This window comes from Bos grunniens, chromosome 1, assembly GCF_055505025.1.
Source record: "Bos grunniens cultivar Pamir isolate PY7600 chromosome 1, Bosgru_T2T1.0, whole genome shotgun sequence".
Taxonomy (NCBI): Eukaryota; Metazoa; Chordata; class Mammalia; order Artiodactyla; family Bovidae; genus Bos; species Bos grunniens.
In genome coordinates, this window is record NC_141165.1 from 62,965,311 (window position 1) to 62,988,446 (window position 23,136).

The 23,136-nt window shown below is 39.4% G+C and overlaps 1 protein-coding gene across 1 annotated transcript in view; it reads right to left on the reverse strand.

Moving 5' to 3' along the window:
- Window positions 1-23,136, reverse strand: part of SPATA16 (spermatogenesis associated 16) — a 283,069-nt gene that overhangs the window by 35,954 nt on the left and 223,979 nt on the right. The window contains exons 7-9 of the mRNA XM_086318894.1: window positions 13,634-13,780; window positions 12,449-12,561; window positions 2,536-2,700 (exon numbers count right to left, since the gene is read on the reverse strand). Of these exons, the coding sequence (XP_086175020.1) occupies window positions 2,536-2,700; window positions 12,449-12,561; window positions 13,634-13,780 (425 nt within the window). The remainder of the gene's footprint in view (window positions 1-2,535; window positions 2,701-12,448; window positions 12,562-13,633; window positions 13,781-23,136) is intronic.

Consider the following 23,136-nt stretch of genomic DNA (forward strand, 5'->3'; position numbering starts at 1 on the left):
ATAATTGTTTTTCTCTTTCTGAATTACTTCACTCTGCATAATAGGCTCTAGGTCCATCCACCTCATTAGGACTGACTCAAATGTATTTCTTTTTATGTAATATTCCATTTTATATATGTACCACAAATTCTTTATCCATTCCTCTGCTGATAGATGTTGAGATTGCTTCCATGTCCTAGCTTTTGGAAAATAGAGTGTCAGTGAACATTGGATTACATATGTCTTTTTCAATTTTGATTTCCTGAGGGTATATGCCTAGGAGTCAGATTGCTGGGACATATGGTGGTTTTATTCCTAGTTTTCTAAGGAATCTCCACACTGTTATCTGTAGAGGCTGTATCAATTTGCATTCCCACCAACAGTGCAAGAATGTTCCCTTTACTCCACACCCTTCCCTGCATTTATTGTTTGTAGATTTTTTAATGATGGCCTTTCTGACCAATGTGAGGTGACTCCTCATTGTAGTTTTGATTTGTATTTCTCTAATAATGGCTATGGTTTTTCCAGTGGTCATGTATGGATGTGAGAGTTGGACTGTGAAGAATGCTGAGCGCTGAAGAATTGATGCTTTTGAACTGTGGTGTTGGAGAAGACTCTTAAGAGTCCCTTGGACTACAAGGAGATCCAACCAGTCCATTCTAAAGGAGATCAGTACTTTGGCCACCTCATGCGAAGAGTTGACTCATTGGAAAAGACTCTGATGCTGGGAGGGATTGAGGGCAGGAGGAGAAGGGGACGACAGAGGATGAGATGGCTGGATGGTATCACCGACGTGAGTTTGAGTGAACTCTGGGAGTTGGTAATGGACAGGGAGGCCTGGCATGCTGCAATTCATGGGGTCGCAAAGAGTAGGACACGACTGAGCGACTGAACTGAACTGAACTGAATAATGAGCAATGTTGAACATCTTTTCATGTGTTTATTAGCCATCTGTATGTCTTCTTTGGAGAAATATCTGTTTAGATCTTTAGCTCATTTTTTGATTGGGTTGTTTGTTTTTCTGGTATTGAGTTGTATGAGCTGCTTGTATATATTTGAAGTTAATCCTTCATCAGTTGTTTCATTTGCTATTATTTTCTCCCATTCTGAGGGTTGTCTTTTCACCTTGTTTATAGTCTCCTTTGCTGCACAAAAGCTTTTAAGAGTAATTTGGTCCCACTTGTTTATTTTTGTTTTTATTTCCATTACTCTAGCAGGTGGATCATAGAGGATCTTGCTGTGACTTATGTCATAGAGTGTTCTGCCTATGTTTTTCTCTAGGAGCTTTATAGTTTCTGGTCTTATATTTACACCTTTAATCCATTTTGAGTTTATCTTTGTGTAGGGTGTTAGAAGTGTTCTAATTTCATTCTTTTACATGTAGCTGTCCAATTTTTCCAGCAGTACTTATTTAAGAGACCATCTTAGCCCCATTGTATATTCTTGCCTCCTTTGTCAAAAACAAGGCATGTATAGGTGCATGGCTTTATCTCTGAGCTTTCTATGTTGTTCCATTGGTCTATATATTTCTTTTTTGTGCCAGTACCATACTGTCTTGATGACTATAGCTTTGTAGTATAGTCTGAAGTTAGGAAGGTTGATTCCTCCAGCTCCATTCTTCTTTCTCAAGATTGCTTTGGCTATTTGGGGTATTTTGTATTTCTATATGAATTGTGAGATTCTTTTTGTGGTAGTTCTGTGAAAAATGCCATTGGTAATTTTATAGGGATTTCATTGAATCTGTAGATTACATTTGGTAGTATAGTCATTTTCACAATATTGATTCTTCCAACTCAGGAACATGGGATATCTTGCCATCTGTTTATGTTGTCTTTGATTTCTTTCATCAGTGTCTTACAATTTTCTGTATAAAACTCTTTTGTCTTCTGTATAAAACTCTAGGTAGTAGAGTAGTTAATCCTAGGTATTTCAACTAGTTTTTGACAGGCTTTGTGTTTTCTAAATTAACTGGTCAATTCAGTAAAAAAAAAAAACCCAAAACACCCCACCATTTGACTACATTTTCCCCTCAAATAAGACAACTCTCTTAATGTATGTGTGTGTGTGTGTGTGTGCGCGCGCACGCGTGTTGTGTGTGGGTTGGTACTACAAACATATATGTGACACTCAAAGTGAATAAGAAAACTCTAAAGACAGTTTTGTAGAGTCAGTTTTCTATCCAGCAATTACTTTTTTTTCCTCTTTTCCATCAAAGAGAATCATATATTAACATGTCTTGGAATGAAAAACAATTTATTAAAATTTCACTTTACTTGAAACAAAAAAGCCTGACTCAGAATATGAATAATCACCCCTTTTCTATATTTTCATACATTACAAAAGTCTTGCTATAAAATAAAGGGAAGCTAGCTAGTCAGGGTGAGCAAATGAAACACACACACACCCCTTTCTATAATTTCTAGTTTCTTCATTAGGATGCTTCATGAGAGTTGGAGAGTTTGCCCTTGGACTGCCATTTATTGTTACATTCTTTTTCAGACCATATCACTCTTCTGTCGGTTCAGGGCTTGTGAACAAAGAAAAACAGATGCTTACCAATTCCACCTCCTGTTGACTGATGTCCTGTAGATAGGGAATGGTTGCTAGCTCGGCCATTGCTTGATTGATCACCTGGGACTGTTCCTTTACTCTTTGCAGCCGGCTGAGAAGGCTGGCATATTGCAACTTCTCCATCACACCTGAGCATGCACGAAAACTCCCCTAGTCTCCCAGGAGAGAAGGAAATGGTTTAGGAAAAAAAACACAGAAATAACCTCTCCCTGAAGAATAACATCAGGGCTCATTGTAATATATTTAGTGCCTCTGAATTAATGGCATCTAGTGCAAATAAATATTTTCTTCTGTTATTTTAGAGGATTGTCTGTACCCTTCCTTCAAATAGACAAATGTATAGAAAAGAGAACACTTTGCAGGACTGTTGAGAAGGGTTTACAGATGGCCCTGCCTAAGGAAGCCAGGATGAGGGGGAAAAAGAGGAATTAAATTGAACTTGAACTCTACTCTCACAGTGGGGATCCCACAGAGCTGTGTCCATTTAAAAGGGGGTGACTTTGTCTATGTCACCAAGGTATAATAAGAATTAATAGTTGCCCACTATTTGGTTTATACAAAGGATGATATCTTATACAAGTTGAATCCTGAAAAATATTATGCAAGTGGAATTTGTCCTACCCTGGTGACTTACATTAAATCTCCAGCTCTGATTTTATCTTTAGTTCTTATTGGATGGCCATGGACTCTGGCTTCTCTCCTTGTGGTAGTGTAGTGTTTATTCTGACTCCTAGGACCATTCCAGCAATTGCAATCCATCTTGAAATAGACTATGGTGCACTTGTAAGGACCACCGACCCCCATGAATATACTGGTATTTGAGACTTTCTTAAAACTGGGAAAGCAGCCCACTGTTGGGGGCCGGCATGAGGCACTCCACCAAAGGTCATGAGTAAGGAGGCTTGACATATGCAAAGGCGGGATCAAGCCTCAGGAGTCCCCCTGGAAATCCTCGAGCATCTACCCCCATAACCAGAGCCTGCCTACTTTGCTACTTTGTGCTCTCACCTACACCTCTGACTTTACGGGGGCCTGTCCCCCACCACCTCTTTCGGAGAAGGAGTTAACTTAGAGCTCCAGTTACTAAAAACTCCTGGGCGTGACAAGAGTGTGTTTTAACCTATAAACTCCTCTGAAGGTTCTCTAGCCTGCCTGATAGGGTTGTCTGGCCACATGTGATTGGTCACAGCCTCCCAACCGTGAGAGGCACGAGATGCTTTAAACCTTCTGAAAACAGGTTCCTTAGAAAAGTTAGAAAACTATTAGTATAAGTATAATGGGCTGATTAGAAATTGTATTGGTGAAGGGTTTTTCATTTGTTGAGCCAATGTTTGTTGCTAAGTCTCCCCATCCCCTGCCCTTACACACATTAATGAATATATAGAAGAAATAAGTATTAACCTTTGATATTAATCACATTAGACCTTAGGCTAAGTAAGTTCTTTCCTTAACTAAAACCCACTACACCCTCACCCTATAGGAATGTAACTTTATTTGGGTGGCATCTATTTTAAGAATAATCACCCCTGGAGAAAAAAGTGTCCTGGTTGACTGATCGCTGTCACAAGGAGAGGGTCATAAATTGTCAGCAGGTCCCCTGGCCAGAAGATGATGTAACACCCCTAAGACCTCTGTATACATTTGTATGAAGCACCTGACTTTGATAAAAGTCATGACTGCTGACCCCGCATGACTTTTGCATAACATCTCAGTGTATAAAAGTAGACCATGAAAAATAAAGAATTGGGATTGGTTCCTCGAAAGACTGGTTTTCCCATGTCTCTCTCTCAAACTCTAGCTGAGTCTCCATCTGGAGCACGGAACCCGCCATGCTTACTAATTTTGCCTGGGCTTCTAAGATCCGACCGGGGAGGCCTCAGTGTCTCCTCTCCTTCGGGAGAATGGAAGGACGCCTGCGGCCGACGTGGTGCAAACTTCTTGTCTTGAAGTTTTATTGGTCTCCCGCGTAAACCAAGCTACTCAGCCTCTTTTCTCCACTGAATTTTCCTGCTGAGCTATCCTCATTCTATTACTCTTTACATCTCTAATTAATATCTAATTGAAGCTATTGTTTCCTGATCCTCGCCGACACCGTCCCTGCTTCGAATACCCTGGATCAGCCGGGGCTGGACCCCAGCAACCCACCTCTGTGTTTGCTACTGCCATCCATAAAAGAGGATGTTTTACCTTCTCTAAGAAATTTATTCAAATTGTACTACTTTATAGAGACATAGTTTATCATAAACTTCTCACATTTTTTATTTAGAAAGAAGTACAGGCTTCTTTGGTGGCTCAGATGGTAAGGAATCTGCCTGCAATGCAGGAGACCTGGGTTCAATTCCTGGGTTAGGAAGATCCCCTGGAGAAGGGAATGGCAAGCCCCTCCAGTATTCTTCCCTGGAGAATCCATGGATAGAGGAGCCTGGCAGGCTATGGTCTGTGGGGTCTCAAAGTATCAGACACGATTGAGTGACTAACACTTTCACTTTCACGTCTGACATAAGGGGGTATATAAGGGTTAAAAAAAAGTCTTGGGTTCACAATCTTGTGATATGTGGCCCTGGAAATAGGAATTTTAGCAAAGTGCCCTCCTGAGTATTCAGATAACCTCAAACAGAAATTGGAGAACAAACCGTAAAGCTTAGTATCTACACATGGACTATTTTAATCTGTGCATGCTCACAAAGCCAGATTCCCCCCCGCCCAGAAATTAGAGAAGGCAGACATGACTTTTTCTTCTTAAAATAGAATTTCCATTAAGGAGAAAAATTATTAGAAACCAGCATTACTAAAGAACATCAAAATTTTAACTTGAATTTGTAAGGCAGTGCTTTCTGAAATGTCATGCACATCTTGACTGACAGCAACCTCTCTGGTACTTTCTTAGAATCTTGGTAATACAGCAAAGTTGAGCACCATTGCCTTGTATTTGCTGTATTTCTCCCTTACAGCTATCTCAGCCATTTTACTAATGTCTGTCAATCCCCACTAATTTTCTATTTCTGATTAATCATTTATCTGAAAACCTATAAACCTATAGGAGAAATGATTGCAAATTGTGGATTTGAGATCCTTTCTTTGAATTGACGAAATAGCCAGCCTACCCATTGAGTTTAAACATGTAGCTAAACAATGGGATACTGTCAAACAGAGGAAAGCGAGTTGCAGGAGACACAGTTTTCTTTCTGAAGAAAAATTGCTTTCTTTGTCCTTCTTTAAAATAAACAATAAGGCTGGTTGTAGGAAAGTGGTGTAGTGACTCAACTCCAAAGAACAGAAACAACTACAGCCTGCTCAGGAACATAATCTATCAGTGTAATTTTCCAAAACATAAGGAAAATAAAAATAGTGGAAGGCAATGGTGCTTTGTTAGCTTGATTGTTGGATACATAACAAAACAGGAAGTGCTCCTTACCAACAGGATGCTACAGAAAGAATATAGTTGAGTGCTAATAGCCCTCCCCCCCTTCCCCTTTGCCCACCCCAGACCAATTGCAACTTTGGGTATTAGGAAACGATAGGTTAATATTTCACCTCTAACAAGTTTGGGACTTTTGAACGATAAAATGAAACAAAAATAAGAATGAATAGATGCCAGCAGGAATGCTTTAATGCTGTTGCTTTAAGAAAATAAAGGAAACAATGAAAAATGAAGGAATTAGCTCACAAGGGCTAAATCTAAAGGGAAGCAGCCCTCCCAGTGAGACTTTAGGAGTGATCAAAAGACTGCTTAGCTGCTGGCGAGGGTATAGTAAAGTGGCCAAGACTGAAGCTAAAACTGCACCTAGCTACAATGAAGTTTAGGTAAACAGCAAGTTCAGATGAAGGCTTCCTCCAGATACTTGTCTAGATTTAATAGCAGGTATGGATAAATGTTTGGAAGATAAGTGGCACTGCTAATCTAATACTGCTGAAAAGCAGAGCCCAAGTATTGGGAATGTATTTCTATTTGACATAATACATAGAAACATTCATTGCAAAGAAAAGGGGGTAGGGAACACATATTATTGTTCATTTCAAATGTGCATGTGTAAACATCTTTTATGCTTCACTTGGAAGAAATTAAAAGTGAAATTAATGAGGTATTTAAAACCTGGTTAGTTAGGTCATTTTTTTGGCAAGTCAGCCTGTGAAAGAAGCTTCATGCATGGCGAGAGATTTTATTATTTTAACTCTTTAACATTTACCCCAGGAAGCACAGTACATAAGGTTTTAAACTGACAGCAGCCAATAAAGTTAATGAATGGAAAAGCATAGTAGCATTCAGTAGCTTGTGAGATAATTAGGACAAAGAACCAGAGAAGAAAAAATACTGGTAAAGCAGAGCAGTTGGTTGAATGGGATTGATGTTCAGTGGGATTCAAAGCCACCAGATAGGAAACTAGAAGAATCTTTTAGACAATAACTCTTAAAATGCCAGAATCATTCTTATTTGGCCATGCATGGCTGGATGGCATCACTGACTTGATGGACGTGAGTCTGAGTGAACTCCAGGAGTTGGTGATGGACAGGGAGGCCTGGCGTGCTGCGATTCATGGGGTCACAAAGAGTCGGACACGACTGAGAGACTGAACTGAACTATATACTTAGCAAAGGAATCTATAAAAGGAAGGAAACTGGTGTCAGAGTTTAAGAATTATTTTCTGAGACATAGAAACCTTATACCAGGAATGTCTTTGTCACCTTCACCAACTCTTTCTGCCACCTGTGGCAAGAGGTGAAAATTCATGTTCTCTGGGAAGTCCTACTGTGGGCATGATGGGAGATGACACCCTTAATCCTGCCTTTTTAAGGAGATTTAAGCGCCTCAGTGATCTAAGGAAAATCATTTAAAATCTGCAGGACACTTGCACAGTCTTCATTTTATAAGAATACATAATTTCAAAGTACATGGCTTTTATAAAGAAAAAGAAGGATCTCCAAAACAACCCTTTTGTCAAAGCAAATGAAAACCAATACAAATAATTAAAATTTTTAAATTTCTTAATACTTTACAAAGTGATTCAAGGTGGATTGTATACTTTTGGTCTCATAACAACTGTGTGAGGTGAGCCTGGCATATATCAGCTTATTTTATAAATGAGAAAAAAGCTCAGAGGTTAAGTGACATCCTAGGGGTTACACAGATGGTCTTAGACAAAAGTTTTTTTCTACAGGTGTCATGAGGTAGGGTCAGAACTAACAAGGACACTGAAGTGTCTAAACATTCAAACAGATGGCATTTGACATCTGACAAGAAAAAACACACCTCAGGGGATCCTAAAAACACTGCTGAGGGATTCCTGGGTCATAGTTAATTGTACCATGTAGGAATAATTTCTGCTCAGCGACTCATTGTTTCCTTAACCTAGGTTACTTTTGCAGCTTGTTTGATTCAGTCCTGCTTTATGAAGCTGTGGTTGGACATATAATAAGAAACCCAGAGGTCAGTATTTGGATATACTTTTGGTCCCTGGGTACCTTTGGACTCATTCACTTCAATTTCATTCAAGCTCTTAGAGACAATTTTCCAACAACTATTATTTTCCATAGATGCAAAAGTAAGAAAGTTGATGAAATCTCTTGAAGTAGCAAAGTGTTATCAACTCATTCTGGGGTTTCCTGGTGGCTCAGCGGTAAAGAATACACAAGTCAGTGCAGGATATTCAGGAGGTTTGATCCCTGGGTTAGAGAGATCCCCTGGAGAAGGAAATGGCAACCCATTCCAGTATTCTTGCTGGGAAATCCCATGGACAGAGGAGTCAAGTTAGCTACAGTTCATGGGGTTGCAAAGAGTAGGACATGACTTAGCAACTAAATAACAACTGACTCATTCTAAATAAGATTGAGTTATTCATTAGATGCTAAAAATCTTATTCATTATGATTTTTAAGTCCCTTTATAGACACATGAATATCCATGTGTGTACACATTTCTAAGTGGGCAAAATCCCCTTGTAACATGAGAGGAAAATGAGTTAAAAGTGTTTAAGAAATGCCTGATGCCTAGATTGGCCTAACCTTTATTCACAACGCACTGGGAGATCTGAACTGGCAACAGATTTGATGTGGCAGGTTCCTGACAAGTAGCAAGTTATGGTGGGTATTTCCCCAAAGAACCATGGCACAGACAGATCACCTCCCCAGTATGCAGCACACTGGTGCTGCAAGGTTAACCACGTGCAGATGAACTGAAATGATACTACGTGGTGATGGTTCTTGTCAGCAAGGCTTCCACAAGAATTCTTGTGGGCTTCCCTGGTGGCTCAGATGCTAAAAATCTGCCTACAAAGCAGGAGATCTGGGTTCAAGCCCTGGGTTGGGAAAACTGCCTGGAGAAAAGAATGGCTACCCACTCCAGTATTCTTGCCTGGAGAATGCTATGAACAGAGGAGCCTGGCAGAGTACAGTCCACGGGGTTGCAAAGAGTTGGACATGACTTAGTGACTAACACTTTCACTTTCTTTCCACTTCTTGCAAGGGTCTAATAATGACAATGATGATATGTGTTTGTGCATCTAATTAAGATGGGGTGGTGAGGCTGTGTGTATGTGTGTGTGTGGCTGAAGGAGGTTGCAGTAGAGGGTGAATTGGAGAACAGGACCCCAGATTTGCAGTAGAGTCAATGAGATTACTATAAACTAAATGTTCGTGTCCACCAAAAATTTCTAGGTTGAAGCCCTAGAGGCCAATGTGGAGATGGGGCCTTTGGGAGGTAATTAGGGTTAGATGAGATGAGGGCTTCCCAGGTGGCCAATGGTAAAGAACTTGCCTGCCAATATGGGAGAGACAGGAGACACAGGAAGATCCCTTGGAGAAGGAAATGGCAACCCACTCCAGTATTCTTGCCTGGAAAATTCCATGGATAGATGAGCCTGGCAGACTACAGTCAATGAGGTTGCAAAGAGTTGGATACAACTGAGCAACTGAGCGTGCACACGAGATAATGAGAGTAGGCAGGGCCCTGATGATGGGATTAATGCTCTTTTAAGAAGGGACACCACAGAGCCTGCTCTGTGCCATGTTAGGATGCAGAGAAAGTAGCTAACTGCAAGCCAAGAAGAGGGTCTTTGTCAGAACCTGACCTGATCCCAGACTTCTAGCCTCTATAACTGTGAGAAAATAAACTTCTATTGTTTGAGTCATCTGATCTATGGTATTTTGTGTGACAGCCCAAGATGACTAAGACAGAGATACATTTTTATTTATAGAAGTATAGGGGAGATAATTGAGTGGAACACAGTTGTGAGGAAGGGGAAGTTACGTGGTAGGAAAATCAGTGAAAGTGTGCTTTTGGATTTGTAACGCATAGAATTAATTACAGATCATGCAAATAGATGAGGGGTTTTATAGCTTTTCTAAAATGCTGAATAATGTTACTAGGTAGATAAACTGCTGAACAGATGTTAAGTAGCTGTTGGTGATGACCCCCTTGGTTCCCCTTGTAAGGTAAGAACATCAAATCAATGATGGAATACAAAAGCCACAAATGGTGAAATCTTTAAAATTTCCAGCTTTAAGATCTTTTGAAAAATATTTTAAGAAGGGAAATCTGCAACCTTTATAGCCTGTTAATGAGAAGTTCCCTTTATGTACTTTCAATAAAGGAGCTTAAATTTTGTAAATTAGCACAGATTAATTCAGGTCTTATTTTTGGGCTTTTTTTTTAAAGACTGAAAAATAGAAAGGGCATATTTTCCCTCGGTTGGAAAGAGGGATTAGATAATTTACCTTAAGGGTAAATAAAGATCAAGTTCCAATGTTTAGATTAGCATCCGATTTACTAGAGATCTCTTCAAGAAAATTACAGATACCAAGGGAACACTTCATGCAAAGATGGGCTCAATAAAGGACAGAAATGGTATGGACCTAATAGAAGCAGAAGATATTAAGAAGAGGTGGCAAGAATACACAGAACTGTTCAAAAAAGATCTTCACGACCCAGATGATCATGAAGATGTGATCACTCACACTCACCTAGAGCCGGACATCCTGGAATGTGGTCAGGTGGGCCTTAGGAAGCATCACTAAAAAGCTAGTTGAGGTGATGGAATTCCAGTTGAGCTATTGCAAATCCAAAAAGATAATGCTGTGAAAGTGCTGCACTCAATACGTCAGCAAATTTGGAAAACTCAGCAGTGGCCACAGGATTGGAAAAGGTCAGTTTTCATTCCAATCCCAAAGAAAGGTAATGCCAAAGAATGCTCAAACTATCACACAATTGTCATCTCACACACTAGTAAAGTAATGCTCAAAATTCTCCAAGCTAAGCTTTAACAATATGTGAACCATGAACTTCCAGATGTTCAAGCTTGTTTAGAAAAGGCAGAGGAACCAGAGATCAAATTGCCAACATCTGCTGGATCATTGAAAAAGCAAGAGAGTTCCAGAAAAACATCTATTTCTGCTTTATTGACTATGCCAAAGCCTTTGACTGTGTGGGTCACAAGAAACTGTGGAAAATTCTGAAAGAGATGGGCATACCAGACCACCTGACCTGCCTCTTAAGAAACCTGTATGCAGGTCAGGAAGCAACAGTTAGAACTGGACATGGGACAACAGATTGGTTCCAAATAGGGAAAGGAGTACATTAAGGCTGTATATTGTCACCCTGTTTATTTAACTTCTATGCAGAGTACATCATGAAAAATGCTGGGCTGGAAGAAGCCCAAGCTGGAATCAAGATTGCTGGGAGAAATATCAATAACCTCAGATATGCAGATGACACCACCCTTATGGCAGAAAGTGAAGAGGAACTAAAAAGCCTCTTGATGAAAGTGAAAGAGGAGAGTGAAAGAATTGGCTTAAAGCTGAACATTCAAAACCAAGATCCTGGCATCTGGTCCTATCACTTCATGGCAAATAAATGGGGAAACAGCGGAAACAGTGGTTGACTTTACTTTTCCTGGGCTCCAAAATCACTGCGGATGGTGATTGCAGCCATGAAAAAAGACGCTTGCTCCTTGGAAGGAAAGTTATGACCAACCCAGACCACATATTCAAAAGCAGAGACATTACTTTTCTAACAAAGGTCCATCTAACAAGGCTATGGTTTTTCCAGTGGTCATGTATGGATGTGAGAGTTGGACTGTGAAGAAAGCTGAATGCTGAAGAATTGATGCTTTTGAACTGTGGTGTTGGAGAAGACTCTTGAGAGTCCCTTGGACTGCAAGAAGATCCAACCAGTCCATCCTAAAGGAGATCAGTCCTCAGTATTCATTGGAAGGACTGATATTGAAGCTGAAACTCCAATACTTTGGCCACCTGATGTGGAGAGCTGACTCATTTGAAAAGACCCTGATGCTGGGTAAGATTGAGGGCAGGAGGAGAAGGGGACAACAGAGGATGAGATGGTTGTGTGACACCACTGACACAATGGACATGGGTTTGGGTGGACTCCAGGAATTGTGATGAACAGGGAGGCCTGGCGTGCTACGGTCCATGGGGTCACAAAGAGTCGGACATGACTGAGCGACTGAACTGACTATCAGTGTGATGTGGAGGAACTAGCTTTCAAAATTCTGAATTCTCGTGTAGGTAACAAAATGGTTATATGCAATTGCCCAATATATGAAATAGAGAAAGCACCGCATTTACTAAAATTTTGTTATTCATTTGAAGCAAGAAAGTCAGTGCAACCTTCAATTAGATATCAAGACACCACACAAAAAAAAGGCCTTTTAAAAAGACACTAGCCTAATAAACGCTGGCAACTGCAAAGTATAACATTATAATTAATGTTTTGAAATATAAAAGGATTAAAATCATTAGCTAAACTTTGGTTGGTTTTGCAAATGAGATTCACTGTGGAAGTTTCTAAAATCTTCCAGTATTTGCAATATTTACATGTAAACTTTGTATAGTTCTAGAATTGTTTGATATCTGTATGCTGAACAAATATAAAAGACTCATATACCTACATTCAGTTGGGTGCCTCTAATAAAGTCCAATATTGGCAAGATTCGCTTCCCCATTGTCTCCATGTGTCTCACTGTGTCTTCTCTGGTCAGCAGACTGAAGGGAGTTTTATGTTCTAAAAATTGTAACAATAAACTTTTATACTATTTTTTGCTAGACATCCATTTCAAAATGCTTTTCTTAGCAAGCCGAAAATAGACATCTCAATATTAATAGGTATGAAATCTTTAGTACAGGAATGAGTCCCATCTCAAAGACCACAAGTATCACAATGAAAGATCTATGAGAAGAAAGGCAGAGGAGACATTGCCCTTTGGAGACTATCATTTATTCCTTTTGCTGTGTTTCCTGATTGAGATCTAAGGGACAGCCTATAACAATTCACCTCTCTCTGCAGAGTATGCTTTTTCTGAGTTGTGAAAAAACGGTTGTCATAAATGTGTCTGATTCTTGTCTTATTTCTCCCAGGTATTATTCAAGTGAGCAAATCCCATTGACTTTGAATGTAGCTTGAAGTTGAGATAAGCCTCGGAGGATGGAGTGCCAGACAAAACACAAATCCTTAATTATGTGAGTAGAGTTGAAGGGATAAATTCATTAATTCATTAATTCAGCCCGCAAGTCTGAGACTTCAACTCTACATGAATATTTTCTTGATTTTTGAAAGTTTTCAATTAGAATTACTGAGTGCCACTTAACTAGAATACTCTTTAGGAGAGCTGAGGTCTTGGTTAATTACATAAGAAAAGAGTGGAACAGGTATTAATACAATGGCAGATAATCCAAGTGATTTAACGGGGTCATTGTCTATACTTTTGATTTCATACAGTAGTTTTGTTGCATAATTTTCTTCTATGTTTGCTAATTGGTGGTGACAAAAGCTTGTATTTGCTTGTATTCTGTAAGTGCCCATGATTAGGCATTGGTGATAGTGTGATTGGGGTGAGATGGTTGGCGTGAGGGAGGTGGGTGCTCTTGAGGAACCAGAATTCCAGGTATTGTTGACTAACCCACAAAGAAGACTGGAAGGAGTTAAGAATGACCCAACAAACTTTTTGGTGCCCAGGCCCTACTATATGCTAGGCTTGAAATGAATAAAGCTTAGTGAATAATGCACATTATTCATTAATGAATAATTAATTGTGCCTTAAAACAGTATTGAAAGATAACAAGTCCAGGTGAGTTACCTGTAAATGTTGGTAACTTCCTACTTGACATTTTTTCCAAAAACTTTCCATCTTCTTTGTTTTTGAACCCAAGAGTCAAGAGATACTGTTGAGGAGGAAAAGATGACCAGTCAACTGTCTGAGGCAACACGTGGAGTCCTTGAAAGTCTAAAAAAAGACAAAGAACAAAAAAAATTTATCATTTTATTGTTTTCAAGGTATTTCCCCCCCTAGATTCCAAGAGTTATACTTGGAAAAAGGGATAAATACAAAAATTAAAGATACAAAACAAAAGTATGTGCATCAAAAGGTCAAATAGATAATATGTCAAAATCATACTTTATTATTCATATTTTTCTTAAAATATAAGCAAACAGAAGGGATAACAATAAAATACAGCTAGGTTACTTTTTCCTCATTTGCCATATTCAACATAACACAAAACTCAGGACCACAGGCTTGCAGGCTTGATATTTTTCTGTGTGACACTTTTCAAGAGAATTTGGTTTTTCTGTTCACAGTTTAAGAAAATAACATATGAAAAGAAAGAGAAAAATTACCAAGAATTAAAATATAAAGCTAATTAATTTAGTTGCTATTCCTCCTATAGCTGAAGGAAATTTAAAATGATAAATGTACTGACTTTTGTAATTAGACTTAATTTTTGTAATTAGAATTAATTTTTGTAATTACTTTTGTAATTAGACTTAGAAATAATTCAAGTGTCAAGAAAATGGTTCTAAAACAAACTCTGTTCTTAATGACCACAAAAACTAATATTTACTTAGTAATTATTTTCTACCTTCCCTTATTCTAAATATTTTGTGTTCATTCTATTAATATTGTGTTAGTTTCAGGTGTACAGAAAAGTGATTCAATTATATATATGTATACATATTTTTTCAGATTCTTTTCCATCATAGGTTATTAAAAGATATTGAAAATAGTTCCCTGTGCTGTACAGTAAATCCTTGTTGCCTGTCTATTTTATATGTAATAGTTGGTATCTGTTAATGCCATACTCCAATTTATCCCTCCCTTCCTTCCCTTTCCACTTTGGTAATGTTTGTTTTGTGTGTGCATGTTCAGTCATGTCTCTTTGAGACCCAGTGGGCTGTAGCCCACCAGGCTCCTCTCTCCATGGGATTTCCTAGGCAAGAATACTAGAGCGGGTTACCATTTCCTGCTCTAGGGCATGCTCCTGACCCAGGGATTGAACCCATGTCTCTTGTGTCTCCTGCATTGGCAGGCAGATTCCTTACCACATGCCACCTGAGAAGCCCTTGTTTTGTGTGTATTCTCTAAATCTTTAAGATAACTTTACAACATTGGTACTGTTATCCTCATGTTACAAACAGGAGGTTGAGGTACACAGATAGGAAGTGAATTGTCTGGAAACACAGCCTGTAAGTGGACAAAGCAAGATTCATACTGGGCAGTCTGACGGTGGAGACCATGGGCCTAACCACTGCACTCTGCTTTCGGCTTGCTTGGCTTTGGGACAGGGACAAATGTTAGCCATGGGGTCTTGGAGGCCAGATTTACCTCATTCATCTCCGTTCTGAGTAATAATGCTTTATACAATAGACTTCTCAAAAGAAGGATAATGAACAGAGTTTAATGAGCCCTCCCTACTTAACACTGCCAGGGAGAGAAAAAGATGAAATTCCAAATATCCTTGAATTATGATTTAGACGAAAAATTTTTTTTTTCAATTTTATTTATTTATTTATTTTATTTATTTTTTTTTACATTTTATTTATTTTTTTTTATTCTTCCAATTTTATTTTATTTTTAAACTTTACATAATTGTATTAGTTTTGCCAAATATCAAAATGAATCCGCCACAGGTATACATGTGTTCCCCATCCCGAACCCTCCTCCCTCCTCCCTCCCCATACCATCCCTCTGGGTCGTCCCAGTGCACCAGCCCCAAGCATCCAGCATCGTGCATTGAACCTGGACTGGCATCTTGTTTCATACATGACATTTCACATGTTTCAATGCCATTCTCCCAAATCTTCCCACCCTCTCCCTCTCCCACAGAGTCCATAAGCCTGTTCTATACATCAGTGTCTCTTTTGCTGTCTCGTACACAGGGTTATCGTTACCATCTTTCTAAATTCCATATATATGCGTTAGTATACTGTATTGGTGTTTGTCCTTCTGGCTTACTTCACTCTGTATAATAGGCTCCAGTTTCATCCACCTCATTAGAACTGATTCAAATGTATTCTTTTTAATGGCTGAGTAATACTCCATTGTGTATATGTACCACAGCTTTCTTATCCATTCATCTGCTGATGGACATCTAGGTTGTTTCCATGTCCTGGCTATTATAAACAGTGCTGAAATGAACATTGGGGTACACGTGTCTCTTTCCCTTCTGGTTTCCTCAGTGTGTATGCCCAGCAGTGGGATTGCTGGATCATAAGGCAGTTCTATTTCCAGTTTTTTAAGGAATCTCCACACTGTTCTCCATAGTGGCTGTACTAGTTTGCATTCCCACCAACAGTGTAAGAGGGTTCCCTTTTCTCCACACCCTCTCCAGCATTTATTATTTGTAGACTTTTGGATCGCAGCCATTCTGACTGGTGTGAAATGGTATCTCATAGTGGTTTTGATTTGCATTTCTCTGATAATGAGTGATGTTGAGCATCTTTTCATGTGTTTGTTAGCCATCTGTATGTCTTCTTTGGAGAAATGTCTATTTAGATCTTTGGCCCATTTTTTGATTGGGTCATTTATTTTTCTAGAGTTGAGCTGTAGGAGTTGCTTGTATATTTTTGAGATTAGTTGTTTATCGGTTGCTTCATTTGCTATTATTTTCTCCCATTCTGAAGGCTGTCTTTTCACCTTGCTAATAGTTTCCTTTGATGTGCAGACGCTTTTAAGTTTAATTAGGTCCCATTTGTTTATTTTTGCTTTTATTTCCAATATTCTGGGAGGTGGGTCATAGAGGATCCTGCTGTGATGTATGTCAGAGAGTGTTTTGCCTATGTTCTCCTCTAGGAGTTTTATAGTTTCTGGTCTTACGTTGAGATCTTTAATCCATTTTGAGTTTATTTTTGTATATGGTGTTAGAAAGTGTTCTAGTTTCATTCTTTTACAAGTGGTTGACCAGATTTCCCAGCACCACTTGTTAAAGAGATTGTCTTTAATCCATTGTATATTCTTGCTTCCTTTGTCAAAGATAAGGTGTCCATATGTGCGTGGATTTATCTCTGGGCTTTCTATTTTGTTCCATTGATCTATATTTCTGTCTTTGTGCCAGTACCATACTGTCTTGATAAGTGTGGCTTTGTAGTAGAGCCTGAAGTCAGGTAGGTTGATTCCTCCAGTTCCATTTTTCTTTCTCAAGATCGCTTTGGCTATTCGAGGTTTTTTGTATTTCCATACAAATTGTGAAATTATTTGTTCTAGCTCTGTGAAGAATACTGTTGGTAGCTTGATAGGGATTGCATTGAATCTATAAATTGCTTTGGGTAGTATACTCATTTTCACTATATTGATTCTTCCAATCCATGAACATGGTATATTTCTCCATCTATTAGTGTCCTCTTTGATTTCTTTCACCAGTGTTTTATAGTTTTCTATATATAGGTCTTTAGTTTCTTTAGGTAGATATATTCCTAAGTATTTTATTCTTTTCGTTGCAACGGTGAATGGAATTGTTTCCTTAATTTCTCTTTCTGTTTTCTCATTATTAGTGTATAGGAATGCAAGGGATTTCTGTGTGTTGATTTTATATCCTGCAACTTTACTATAATCATTGATTAGTTCTAGTAATTTTCTGGTGGAGTCTTTAGGGTTTTCTATGTAGAGGATCATGTCATCTGCAAATAGTGAGAGTTTTACTTCTTCTTTTCCAATTTGGATTCCTTTTATTTCTTTTTCTGCTCTGATTGCTGTGGCCAAAACTTCCAAAACTATGTTGAATAGTAATGGTGAAAGTGGGCACCCTTGTCTTGTTCCTGACTTTAGAGGAAATGCTTTCAATTTTTCACCATTGAGGATAATGTTTGCTGTGGGTTTGTCATATATAGCTTTTATTATGTTGAGGTAAGTTCCTTCTATTCCTGCTTTCTGGAGAGTTTTTATCATAAATGGATGTTGAATTTTGTCAAAGGCTTTCTCTGCATCTGTTGAGATAATCATATGGTTTTTGTTTTTCAATTTGTTAATGTGGTGTATTACATTGATTGATTTGCGGATATTGAAGAATCCTTGCATCCCTGGGATAAAGCCCACTTGGTCATGGTGTATGATCTTCTTAATGTGTTGTTGGATTCTGATTGCTAGAATTTTGTTTAGGATTTTTGCATCTATGTTCATCAGTGATATTGGCCTGTAGTTTTCTTTTTTTGTGGGATCTTTGTCAGGTTTTGGTATTAGGGTGATGGTGGCCTCATAGAATGAGTTTGGAAGTTTACCTTCCTCTGCAATTTTCTGGAAGAGTTTGAGCAGGATAGGTGTTAGCTCTTCTCTAAATTTTTGGTAGAATTCAGCTGTGAAGCTGTCTGGACCTGGGCTTTTGTTTGCTGGAAGATTTTTGATTACAGTTTCAATTTCCGTGCTTGTGATGGGTCTGTTAAGGTTTTCTGTTTCTTCCTGGTCGAGTTTTGGAAAGTTGTACTTTTCTAAGAATTTGTCCATTTCTTCCTCGTTGTCCATTTTATTGGCATATAATTGTTGATAATAGTCTCTTATGATCCTTTGTATTTCTGTGTTGTCTGTTGTGATCTCTCCGTTTTCGTTTCTAATTTTATTGATTTGATTTTTCTCCCTTTGTTTCTTGATGAGTCTGGCTAATGGTTTATCAATTTTATTTATCCTTTCAAAGAACCAGCTTTTGGCTTTGTTGATTTTTGCTATGGTCTCTTGTTTCTTTTGCATTTATTTCTGCTCTAATTTTTAAGATTTCTTTCCTTCTACTAACCCTGGGGTTCTTCATTTCTTCCTTTTCTAGTTGCTTTAGGTGTAGAGTTAGGTTATTTATTTGACTTTTTTCTTGTTTCTTGAGGTGTGCCTGTATTGCTATGAACTTTCCCCTTAGGACTGCTTTTACTGTGTCCCACAGGTTTTGGGTTGTTGTGTTTTCATTTTCATTCGTTTCTATGCAAATTTTGGTTTCTTTTTTGATTTCTTCTGTGATTTGTTGGTTATTCAGCAGGGTGTTGTTCATCCTCCATATGTTGGAATTTTTAATAGTTTTTCTCCTGTAATTGAGATCTAATCTTACTGCATTGTGGTCAGAAAAGATGCTTGGAATGATTTCTATTTTTTTGAATTTACCAAGGCTAGCTTTATGGCCCAGGATGTGATCTATCCTGGAGAAGGTTCCATGTGCGCTTGAGAAAAAGGTGAAGTTCATTGTTTTGGGATGAAATGTCCTATAGATATCAATTAGGTCTAACTGGTCTATTGTATCATTTAAAGTTTGTGTTTCCTTGTTAATTTTCTGTTTAGTTGATCTATCCATAGGTGTGAGTGGGGTATTAAAGTCTCCCACTATTATTGTGTTATTGTTAATTTCTCCTTTCATACTTGTTAGCATTTGTCTTACATACTGCGGTGCTCCTGTGTTGGGTGCATATATATTTATAATTGTTATATCTTCTTCTTGGATTGATCCTTTGATCATTATGTAGTGACCTTCTTTGTCTCTTTTCACAGCCTTTGTTTTAAAGTCTATTTTATCTGATATGAGTATTGCTACTCCTGCTTTCTTTTGGTCCCTATTTGCATGGAAAATCTTTTTCCAGCCCTTCACTTTCAGTCTGTATGTGTCCCCTGTTTTGAGGTGGGTCTCCTGTAGACAACATATGTAGGGGTCTTGTTTTTGTATCCATTCAGCCAGTCTTTGTCTTTTGGTTGGGGCATTCAACCCATTTACGTTTAAGGTAATTACTGATAAGTATGATCCCGTTGCCATTTACTTTATTGTTTGGGGTTCGAATTTATACACCATTTTTGTGTTTCCTGTCTAGAGAATATCCTTTAGTATTTGTTGGAGAGCTGGTTTGGTGGTGCAGAATTCTCTCAGCTTTTGCTTGTCTGAGAAGCTTTTGATTTCTCCTTCATACTTGAATGAAATCCTTGCTGGGTACAATAATCTGGGCTGTAGGTTATTTTCTTTCATCATTTTAAGTATGTCTTGCCATTCCCTCCTGGCTTGAAGAGTTTCTATTGAAAGATCAGCTGTTATCCTTATGGGAATTCCCTTGTGTGTTATTTGTTGTTTTTCCCTTGCTGCTTTTAATATTTGTTCTTTGTGTTTGATCTTTGTTAATTTGATTAATATGTGTCTTGGGGTGTTTCGCCTTGGGTTTATCCTGTTTGGGATTCTCTGGGTTTCTTGGACTTGGGTGATTATTTCCTTCCCCAGTTTAGGGAAGTTTTCAACTATTATCTCCTCAAGTATTTTCTCATGGTCTTTCTTTTTGTCTTCTTCTTCTGGAACCCCTATGATTCGAATGTTGTAGCATTTAATATTGTCCTGGAGGTCTCTGAGATTGTCCTCATTTCTTTTAATTCATTTTTCTTTTATTCTCTCTGATTCATTTATTTCTACCATTCTATCTTCTAATTCACTAATCCTATCTTCTGCCTCTGTTATTCTACTATTTGTTGCCTCCAGAGTGTTTTTAATTTCATTTATTGCATTATTCATTATATATTGACTCTTTTTTATTTCTTCTAGGTCCTTGTTAAACCTTTCTTGCATCTTCTCAATCCTTGTCTCCAAGCTATTTATCTGTGATTCCATTTTAATTTCAAGATTTTGGATCAATTTCACTATCATTATTCGGAATTCTTTATTAGATAGATTCCCTATCTCTTCCTCTTTTGTTTGGTTTGGTGGGCATTTATCCTGTTCCTTTATCTGCTGGCTATTCCTCTGTCTCTTCATCTTGTTTAAATTGCTGAGTTTGGGGTGTCCTTTCTGTATTCTGGCAGTTTGTGGAGTTCTCTTTATTGTGGCTTTTCCTCGCTGTGTGTGGGTTTGTACAGGTGGCTTGTCAAGGTTTCCTGGTTAGGGAAGCTTGTGTCGGTGTTCTGATGGGTGGAGCTGTATTTCTTCTCTTTGTTCAGTCGCGCTGTGGGGAGGGAGGGAGGGATGCTGCAAACAAATAACACTGGCGTGCGCTCGCAGTGCCTCAGCCACACTGTGTCTGCCCCCACTCACGGCGCGTGTAGCCTCCCTGCCCACACTGCTCGGGCTCTAGGTTGTTCCGCTGGGAACAATCCAAGGCTGGCCCTGGGTTGCATGTACCTCCCAGGTCCAAGCCACTCAGGTTCAGGCACTTGGGTAGTCCTCAGAGGCGCAGACTCAGTTGGGCCTGAGTTTTGTGCTCTTCCCAGGTCCGAGCAGCTCAAGTGATGAGGTGTTTGGCGAGCGCCAATGCTGCGACTTATCGCCTCCCCGCCACTCGGTTATCTGGGTGTAAAACCGGCGCACCTTCTCAGGCAGATGTTAACCGTCCAGACCCCCAAAAAGTTTTAGTTAGCAAAGAAGCCTGCTTACAGTTTTATAGATAATGTCTCTCTGGGGCTGCGATTGCCCCCTTCCGGCTCTGGCTGCCTGTCACCGGAGGGGGAAGGTCTGCAGCTGGCTATCTCTGTTCAATTCTTTGTTCCGTGCGCGGGCCTGGTGGTGTCTTAGGTTGGGGCTGGCTTTTCGCGTGGTAGATATCCCACAGTCTGGTTTGCTAGCCCAAATTATTTCGCTCAGATAGTGCTCAGGGTATTCAGGCCAGATTCTTACTCTAAGCGATGCAGCCCGTGCTGTGCCTCCCTGCCCAGCCCCTGCTTGCTAATGGCGCGTGCAGGCGTCTGCGCTGCTTCTCCGCTGGGGGAGTTACCGTAGGACTCGCAATCTTCGAGTTTTAATTGTTTATTTATTTTTTCTTCCTGTTATGTTGCCCTCTGTGCTTCCAAAGCTCGGCACAGATTCGGCAGTGAGAAGGTTTCCTGGTGTTTGGAAACTTCTCTCTCTTTAAGACTCCCTTCCCGGGACGGAACTCCGTCCCTCCCTCTTTTGTCTCTTTTTTTGTCTTTTATATTTTTTCCTACCTCCTTTCAAAGAGTTGGATTGCTTTTCTGGGTGCCTGATGTCCTCTGCCGGCATTCAGAAGTTGTTTTGTGGAATTTACTCAACGTTTAAATGCTCTTTTGATGAATTTGTGGAGGAGAAAGTGTTCTCCCCGTCCTACTCCTCCGCCATCTTGGCTCCTCATAGATGAAAATTTTTAATCTAGAATCAGAACTCAAATGGCAACTGTCGGGAGCCGGTGAGGCATTCCGCTCGTGACAAAGGTCATGAGGAAGGAGGCTCGGCATACGCAAAGGTGGGATCGAGCCTCAGGAGTCCGCCCGGATATTCTCGAGCATTTTCCCCCCAAAAAACCAGAGTCTGCCTACTTTATTGCTTTGTGCTCTCACCTCTGACTTTACTAGGGGCTGTCCCCTACCACCATCTCGCTCTCTCTGTCAAAGAGTTAACTTACAGCTCCAATAATAAAGTTCCTGGGCAATTAAGAGTGTTTAAATCCAAACCCCTCAGATGGCTCTCTAACTCGCCTGACAAGTTTACCCGGACTCCTACAGCTATGCATACGATTGTTTACAGTCTCCCAGCCTCAAGAGGCACAGGAAGCTTAAGATATTCAAATAGCTTAGAGCCTCTCAGAGAATTAGAAACTGTCAGAATAAACTAGTAAAGGATTTCATTGATGAGCCAATGCTTGTTGCCAAGTTTTCACATCCCCTGAATTGTATCCTTGAATGTGTATTAATTAATATAGTTGGTATGTAGAAAAAATAAGTAGTGGCCTTGGTGTTAGTAACTTTAGACCCTTAAGGTAATAAATTATTTTCTTTGTTGTAAACCCATTACACATCCGCCCTATAGGAATGCAATTTTATCTTTGGAAGATGGCGCCAAACCTTAAAATAATCACTCTTAGAGAAAATAAGTCTTTGTTGATAAGTTCTTGTCAAGAGTCATAAAATGTTAGTAGGCCTTCTGGCCAGAAGATGATGTAAATCACCTAAACCATTTGTATACGATAAATTTGCAGGAAAGAAACCCTGGTTTTTGATAAGAATCAAAGACTGCTGACTTTGCATCCCCTATTATCCTCTATGTGTAACTTAGGGTATAAAAGCCCCTGTTAAAAATAAAGCTACGGGCCTTGCTCACCAATGCTTGGTCTCCCCATGTCATTCTTTCCTTTAACTTCCGGCTGAAGTCTCCATCTGGAGCGTGGATATCCTCTGCGACCACTTATTTGCCTGGGCTTCTAAGACCCACTCGAGAAGGTGTCTAAGGTGGGGCACCTTCCGCTATTCGAGAGGGCGCCTGCGGCCTCCGTGGTCAGAGCTAACCTGGTGTCACGGGTTATATTGATTTTCCGCGTAAACCAAGCTACTCAGCCTCTTATCTCCACTGAATTTTCCTACTGAGCTATCCTCATTCTATTACTCTTTATATCTCTAATTACCATTTGAATAGGTCGCCG